The following is an 8809-nucleotide window of genomic DNA, read 5'->3' on the forward strand; positions in this document are numbered from 1 at the left end:
ATTTTCAACAGAGTTTAACATTTTGTTTTTTCGATTGACTTTATTGGAATTACATCTATTTGCAGAAAACATTTGGTCTTTAAAAATCTTTGCACAATTTCAGTACTCCAAACTAAAAGAGCACCCTACCGCAATATCACTTAGGCCTAATAAAATATGCCTACGGTTGTGCTGCAGACCCAGTGATGTAATCCTAATATTCCCGCCAATTTTCTTTGTTTCGGACTATATAAATGTATTCGTACGCACGCCTCAATTAAGTAACCCAGTGAAAGAGAACACCAGAAATGATTATTATTGGTTTTGGTGTTTTGTTATGTAAATCTGATGCATCCATGCCAAATCCAAAGTATTAAAACTGCTAGGTTATTTAATTACTGGTGGACCTATTTCTTTTATTTCCGAGTATAGTCGTTTCCGGAAGTGGATATTTCGTCTGCTAACTTCGCGTCCGGGTAAAATTTGATAAGTGAACTATGCCTCCTTCACGGGCTCAAAAGAAGAATCACAGTGCTTCTCCTATTCAACAAAAGCAACAGCAAAAGTCGAAAATTGGATTAGAAGATCATGATGATGACGACGATATAGAATCTAGAGAACACAGTGTAGACAGCAGCCCTGCAAGAGGTTAGGTAGTCAGAAGCACAAATTACAACAAGTAACATCTTGAAAATATCTAGGAATCACAATACAAAATAACGATAAACTCACAACATATAAAAGAACATGCTTACAAATCCATAGTCAGAATTTTTTCCTTGTGAAAATGACATGGACCTTATTGACTCAACTGCTATTAAAATTTCAAGTTAAGATAAAATATTGTTGGATTTGGTGAGAACCAGTAAGACATGCTAATCAGTGCCAAGGACGTATATCTCACTTATAAATCCTTGTCAGTGCTAACAGCCTAACATACTACCAGTACCAAATTGACCATCCTCGTTACTCGAGGACAGTAGGTCTATCTCGTAGTAAAACTGGAGGTAAGTTGCTTGCCTATGATTGGTTCAGATTTTTTCTTCTGAGCTGCCTTCAGTTTTACTATGAAATAACTCAGGGTTGTGGAGATTGTAAGTGATCAAAACCCTTTGAGTATATTGAGGATGGTCGCTAAGATGTTTTACTAAAGCTTTATTGAAAATGCTAAGTATGCCTACACTAGGCAATAGTATACATGTTTTTTTCTTTAGATGAAACTCCAATGATTCCTAGACAAGGGAAGAAAAGAGCTGCAGAAGATCATGGAGAGTTCAAGTAAGCTAATGGAGTCATTGTTTTCTTTTAAAAAGTGCCTTCTGTAATTATAGTCAGTATAATAATAAATTAATATAATATATAACATTTAATATTATAAGGGCACAGCCTTTCGCACCCTAAGGGCACAAAACGCGAAGCACTTCTAAGGTAACACACACATGAAAATATAAGAAAAAACACAATCTTTCAAATTCAATCCTACACAATGACAGCTTCAGTTTGCGGCCGCCATTTTTCCCCACTGTTAAAAATCCAATCAGCGTGAATGTGATGCTTTGAAGTCAGCTCATTATATAATCAAGCAGTTCAAACGCTTTTATGATTTGATCCAACAAACGTATCCTTCATCTGGCAGAAGCTCAGTGCTATTGCTCTTTATTTGCATAATTTTGCAAGCACTCAAGTGATAAACCATCTTCCAATATAATCAGCTGGCCAAAAACGGAATATCTCTTCTTCCTTTTCTTATGTGGATTTCCTTCTCAAATAAGAGTTTGAGGTGTGAATATATGAATATATGAATAAAAAATAAACAGAAAATTCAGCTCGGTTATTTTCATTAATTGAACTTTTAACATTGCATAATTAATGGTTACCGAAACATCTGGCTGCGCCCTTTAAGGCCTTGCCCTCAGTCATATTACAGTATAATTTTGATGGTGTTTGTCACATAAGCACCCCGCCTCCCATGTCCCCACAAGAACTAAAGTATAGCCTGGCATCCCTTTCCTTTTGTTTTTATGTCCATACAATGATTATAGTGGAGTGGGATGAGGCAATGTTACATTTCTGTGGAATACTACAGAAGTACATTCCTGGTGTCCCAACAAAGACTCCAAAGTAATGCCACTTTGTCCTTTGACATCACTTTCATAATTCAGACTCTAATCGTTTAATGCTCTGTTTTATTCAGTTTTGTGACTTTTATCTTTTTCCTTTGCAGTTCTGAGATGCAAAAGATGTTGGAGTGTTTTGGAGGTAATGACTACATGTGATTGAAATTGAAGCACGTAGCTTGACTTCTTTCTATATATATGATACTGTGAATTAATTATAAATATTATAATTATATACATTACTGCTTATATAGCATCAACAACACAAAAGTTGATTTATTAGACTTAAATAAAAAACAAGGGATCCCAGAGGGATCTTGGCGCCCACCAAAGAATGATCTATGTCTGACAATGGAAAGATGGATCTTTTCTCTGCTTTTCAAACTTTTGCAAACATACTACATATAAAATTTGAGACAGATCGCTTCAGTGCTTTCAGAGAAATAGCAGCAACAAACTTCAACTATCAAAATCCAAGATGGCTCCTTGGTGGCCATCTTGTTGATCGATCGGTCCCAAATCGAAATATGCATAACTATGGCCATAGGGGAACCTATATATGAAATTTGAGACAGATTCATTCAATACTTTCTGAGAAATAGCGATAACAAACTTTAACAATCTGGCGGCCATCTTGTTGACCGATTGGTCCCAAAATGCAATATGCACAACTAGAGCCATAGGGGAACCTACATATGAAATGTGAGACAGATCCCTTCAGTACTTTCTGAGAAATAGCGATAACAAGAATTGTTAACGGACGGACGGACGAAAGGACTGACAAAAAGCGATTTGAATAGCCCACCATCTGATGATGGTGGGCTAAAAATTTAAGGAATTATTTCTCTCAATCTCTATGTTAACAAACTTTCATAATTGTTTAATTGAAGTCTGAAAAAAATGAAAGATGTTCCACCTCTGACAATTGTAAAAAAACAAAACAGGAGCAGACAAATTGGTATTTTTCTTCAGTTAACAAAAGCTACTTACTTTACACCATTACCACCATTAAAATTTTTGAGCTTCTAATTTTACTTCAAGATAGAAATATTAAAAATAATTGTACCACAAAAAAAATCTGTGGCTTTATGTCCTATATCACTATGTCTATGGAATGAAGTACTGATTGCGCGTGCATTAAAAGCAAATTAATCATTGTAAAAAAAATGTTTGTGTTACATAATCATCAAACACCACTTCTTGTTCAAATGAAGAGTATTTTTATGCTCAGTTGGCAATGGAGCATCTTTAAATCTTGTTTAATACCTGCCTATGTCTAAGTTTCAAATTACTTTTTTATAGCTGATATTACAAAGACATTAGTTAACAAAAGAAAGCGTCTGGAACAATTCACACAAAATTCTCTAAAGGCCAGTAATAAGAAAGTTGAAGACATCTGGAAAATGCAGCAACAGGAAAGGTGATTTTTCCCCCCCAACAAGACCTATTGACTATTAATTTGATAATGTCGAGTCCGTTCTATCTGTATCAGTCTATCACATCCTCGATACTCCAGCGGATACTATCATTGTCGTTATGACAGTGATAGTAACATCAGGAATATTGAGGACTGGTCTAGCTATCACGACATGATCACAATAAAATGCTCTTCTATCAATGAAATCAGTTCAAATGTGTCGGGTGAGGATATTCAATTCACAAAAACATTTAAACGTGCTGGTATTAAAATTAACTGGTCAAATTTCCCATTTTCAAATAGATATTTGATTGAATGTTAAATTCAAACATCAAATTTTGATTCATATCACATATCACTCTGAAGCATAACTGTTATGTCAGACATAGAGCTAGAATGATAATTTTTAGTGAATCTTTTTTTTTTTGTTTTTTTTGTAAACCATAATTTCAAATGGTGTCGATGGAGTTTAATCTAACACCAGGTCATATGACTCGTATCATTGTCCTGTGTAGACCTATAATAACATTTTGTTCGTTACAGAAACTGTGATACAATAAAATAGTTAATGAGTGACTGTAATAAAACCTGAGTGAGGTGAGTCACTGATACCTATAATATCTGACTTTTACTTTTCATTTCATCTAACCACATTTAGAGGCAAGCTGCATACTGAATACTGCAGACAGGTGAACACTGTTTTCAATCAATGGGAAGCAGATCTTGAAAAGACAAAAGAACAAGAGGAAAAACTTGTTGTAAGTAAATTGAAAAGTGAAACAGCCATAATCAGAATCTAGTGTCATAAACTCTTATACTCATTATATGTGTTGGTTCATAAAATTTATTGAATTTTACTGACTTTACATATGAATAAAAAGAAAAATTTATCTCTTTATTTAAACTATAGCCAGTATTGATAGTAAAAAAAAGAAAAGAAAATCAAAGCTTCCTGGTATAGTCTTACAAATCTTAATTACGTTCAACATATTGTTGTCTCACTCAGAAAGTTAAATTAGGATGAACCATAAGTTGAGTGTGTACTTTAACTTAAATATGTGCGTTTTTTATTTCCAGACACTTTTCAAACAGCAACAAAAGCTTTTCCAGCAGGCACGGGTGGTCCAAAGTCAGAGACTAAAGACTATCAGACAACTCCATGAACAGTATACAAAGGTAAAATTATATAAATTGAAAAATTTTGTTCACTCAAATTTCACTTTATTTAGTTTTAAGGTCACCTGCCTGAGACAAATTCTCATATGTCTTGTTCTAATCGCCTTTTTTCTTTCATCTTTTGTTTGTCTGTAAACAATCTATATTTTCTATATTCTATTCAAATCGTATTTTGTCCATGGTCTGTCCGTCCGTCCGTCCGTTAACAATTCTTGTTACCGCTATTTCTCAGAAAGTACTGAAGGGATGTTTCTCAAATTTCATATGTAGGTTCCCCTAGGGCCCTAGTTGTGCATATTGTATTTTGGGACCAATCGGTCAACAAAATGGCCGCCAGGCAGCCATCTTGGATTTTGATAGTTAAAGTTTGTTACCGCTATTTCTCAGAATGTATTGAAGGGATCTTTCTCAAATTTCACATGTAAGTTCCCCTAGGGGCCTAGTTGTGCATATTGCATTTTGGGACCAATCGGTTAACAAGATGGCCGCCAGGCCGCCATCTTGGATTTTGATAGTTTAAAGTTTGTTACCGCTATTTCTCAGAAAGTACCGAAAGAATTCTTCTCAAATTTCATGTACAGGTTTGCCTAGGGCCCTAGTTGTGCATATTGCATTTTGGGACCGATCGATAAACAAGATGGCCGACAGGCCGCCATCTTGGATTTTGACAATTGAAGATTGTTACAGCTATTTCTCAGAAAGCACTGAAGGGATCTGTCTCAAATTGCATGTGCAGGTTTCCCTAGGGGCCTAGTTGAGCATATTGTATTTTGGGACCGATTGATGAATAAGATGGCCGACAGGACGCCATCTTGGATTTTGACAATTGAAGTTTTTTTCCACTATGTCTAAGAATGTACTGAAGGGATCTGTCTCAAATTGTATGTGCAGGTCCTTCTAGGGGTCTAGTTGTGCATATTGCATTTTAGGAACGATTGGTGAATAAGATGGCCGACAGGTAGCCATCTTGGATTTTGATAATTGAAGTTTGTTACTGTTATATATCTCAGAAAGTAGTCAAAGGATCTTTCTCAAATTTCATGTGTAGTTATATGTAGTAAAAGCTTGAAAAGCAGAGAAAAGATCCCTCTTTCCTTTGTCAGACAAAGATTGTTGTTAGGTGGGCGCCAAGATCCCTCTGGGATCTCTTGTTGACTTCTCCAAAACTACTGTCAAGCAAAATTCAATAAAATTTAACAGAAACTTTCTATGGCATAGACCAAACAAAATTCCCACCCCAGCAGGTTGTGAGAAGGAGCAAAAGCCTAGGGACTAATGAACTCACAGATATGTGATTGAATCAAATACTTTACATAAAACTTGGGCAAAACTGTCTGTAGTTGTCAAAGGAAGCCTCTGTGACTGGTCAGTTATTTCTTCTGAACTGCCTTCAGTTTGACTATAGCATAATCCATGGGTAGATATAATGACAGTGATTATAACCTCCTTGAGTAACAAAGATGATTTGTAAGTGTGATTATTGTTTATGACGTATTCACTTAAACTTTAGATCTGCTTTCAACTTTATATCATGATACAATGTACCCCCCTTATTTTGTTTCTCTAAATAGCAATTAATTTTGTGATTTTACGACATAGTCATTGTTTTAACAAGAAACAGAGTGCATGATATACATGTAATTTTCAACAGGGAATGGAGGATCTTGGGACATGTCACAACTCTCAGCAATCTAATGTTCAATCAGAATTGAAGAAAGAGATGACACTTCTGCAGAAGAAAATACTGATGGACACAGTAAGTTTTTTTTACAATGATTATTGTAGTAGTCATAGGTTTCTTCAATTAGTCTGTGGATTTTATACCAGAAGCAGAAATAACTATCTTATTGTAACCTTCATCTATACTTTCAATTATTTTCAATAAACATATATTTTCAAACTTTAGGAATAAGTTCATAGATATGGTATATAATTAAATTTCAAGTGTCAAAAATATGCAGTATAGTTATATATCATTGACAGGCAACATTTAATCATATTAATATTGTTAATATTTAACTGGAAAATTTTCATGAAAATTTGTGGATAAATATTAAATTACTTTATCTTATTATGTATCAAGATACCTTGTGTATCATGACCTAATATAGTAATAGTACTAATATGTATCATATTACCGGTATGACACTTTTTTTTTTTTTTTTTTTTTTTGCGATATTCAGCCCCTAAATGTAGATAAAGAGAAGCAAATTATTTGTCTCATGTATTATGTTATGCTTTTAATATGAGAATTGTAGCAATTTCTTTCTTAATTCTTCTTACAGCAACAACAGGAGATGGCCAATGTTAGAAAATCCCTACAGACAATGCTATTTTAGAATCATACATTATGGAACATTTACATGGACAATATTACTTTGATACAAGGTACATACAAAATCATGTTGGTTGAGTGTCTTCTAATCAGACATGTGGTTGAAAAACATTAAGTAACATTTATTTATTATATTTATGAATTTGATAACTAACACTAGTGCATTGACTACATTCAAATAAAGAATGTAATGATATGATACTTTGACTAGAAATTAATTTTTTTTCATCAACTTTAAAGTCCTCAAGAATTCTCAAATAGTTATTCCAAAAGGGAAAGTTTTCCTAAACACAATTGGCAAAAGAGATGGTAAATATAATTAAGATCAGTATATATTATAAAGAAAGCAAGCTTTAGTCTTTAACCATTAGATATGCTTTTGGCCAAATACCATGTTAATAAAGACTCAAGTTTTTAGTAAAAATAATTACATTGAAAGTATGTTAATAGAGCATTATCAAAACAAGAGCTAGTTACTGTTGTGTGTGCTATCTTTTCTGATATATCATGATCAGTAGCTAAGTAATGGCTCGATTCACTGTGATGGGGCCCAAGTATGAAGAATTTGATAAGTTTGCCCTAGTGAATGTCCTTGATTACTATTATATGATCCAAAATTTTAGAAAGCTAGCTGCTCTATTTCAGCTAGGATTTGTGCGGCGATAGTGGCATATTTTGCTTCAGCAAAGTGCAATACTCAGTTTGGTTGTTTAAATCTTGTATATCCACCCCGGGACTATGTCTTTAAGGCATTTCGGGGGGGGGGGGGGGGGGGGAACGACCAATCACAGGCTAACAGAGACTTTACACAAAGAGTGATGCCCAAATTAAAGCCATACAGTGAAGTCTGTGCCTGGAGTTCAAGGTACCAAAATGGCGTCATCATGCTGAGGGACACTACATACAACAAGGTCAAAGAACCGAGGTTTACTACAGGGATGGAAAGGAAGTGGGTCTCCAAGCAGGCCTTTGTAGGAAGCAGAGTCAAGACTCGACACAGGGATATAATTGGGACATTGGCATCAGGGTGTCTTGGCTCAGAAATACTCACAAAGCCAATATGGGTAAGTGTGAACCAATAGACACAGGGCCATGGCACATATATAGATGATTTGATCAGATCAATAAATGAGATGAGGGGCTAGGCAGATGAAGGCAGTGAGTATCAGACAGCAGGGTAGCTTGATTCACTGAGAGTAAGGAAGCGAAGGATATTCTGGATTGACATGGCAGATGAAGGACCATACATGTACCAAGTTCAGTTTCTTGCCCAAGTCAACATATGATCTACTGCCAAGAAAAGCCCAACCAACTTGTTAACCTTTGGCATCAAGGGCATCGCAAACTTGCATGTACATGTCCTCACGTTTTGCTACGTTGCACTCTCAGACGAGATTTACAAATGGCGCCATGACCAGGTCCTTAGAGAGATTGCATCAAGCCTTGACTGCGCAAGAAAGAAGAAGTAGACATTATCCAAGGGGCCAAGATTGGTCACCTTGGTGAAATCCAGAATTCGTGCTGGGTTTTTCTACAGAAGTGGCATCAACACCACTCTGTCCACACATCGTGTTGTGATCACACATGACTTAACTGTGCTGTGGGAAGGCTCGATGGTGGAAGCAACAGGAATGCCAACAGCTGCTCAATAAACGTCACAAATGGGATAGAAGACATGTTGCCTACCTAATTATCCCCCGCTTTCTCCGAAACGGGGGATATTAATTTGGGTTTGTCGTTCTGTCTGTCTGTCCGTCTGTCTGTAACACTTCGTTTCCATGCAAT

The 8809-nt window shown here is 35.6% G+C and overlaps 1 protein-coding gene across 1 annotated transcript; it reads left to right on the forward strand.

Annotated features, from left to right (window-relative positions):
• Positions 1–397: 397 nt before the first annotated feature.
• On the forward strand, positions 398–7225 carry LOC138329192 (synaptonemal complex protein 3-like). The gene is made up of 8 exons (XM_069276000.1): positions 398–627; positions 1194–1257; positions 2204–2238; positions 3399–3516; positions 4172–4271; positions 4591–4689; positions 6341–6445; positions 6975–7225. The coding sequence occupies exons 1-8, from the start codon at positions 477–479 to the stop codon at positions 7026–7028; spliced, it is 726 nt and encodes a 241-aa protein (XP_069132101.1). The 5' UTR covers positions 398–476; the 3' UTR covers positions 7029–7225.
• The last annotated feature ends 1584 nt before the right edge of the window (positions 7226–8809 follow it).

The sequence above is a fragment of the Argopecten irradians genome, chromosome 8, assembly GCF_041381155.1.
Source record: "Argopecten irradians isolate NY chromosome 8, Ai_NY, whole genome shotgun sequence".
Classification (NCBI taxonomy): domain Eukaryota; kingdom Metazoa; phylum Mollusca; class Bivalvia; order Pectinida; family Pectinidae; genus Argopecten; species Argopecten irradians.

Excerpts from the sequence above, each read along its gene's own strand:
- LOC138329192 (XM_069276000.1), top strand. The coding sequence starts at position 477 with ATGCCTCCTTCACGGGCTCAAAAGAAGAATCACAGTGCTTCTCCTATT. Across the intron at positions 1,258-2,203 it reads GAAGATCATGGAGAGTTCAA|TTCTGAGATGCAAAAGATGT; the intron begins GTAAGCTAATGG and ends TTTCCTTTGCAG. Across the intron at positions 3,517-4,171 it reads AAAATGCAGCAACAGGAAAG|AGGCAAGCTGCATACTGAAT; the intron begins GTGATTTTTCCC and ends AACCACATTTAG.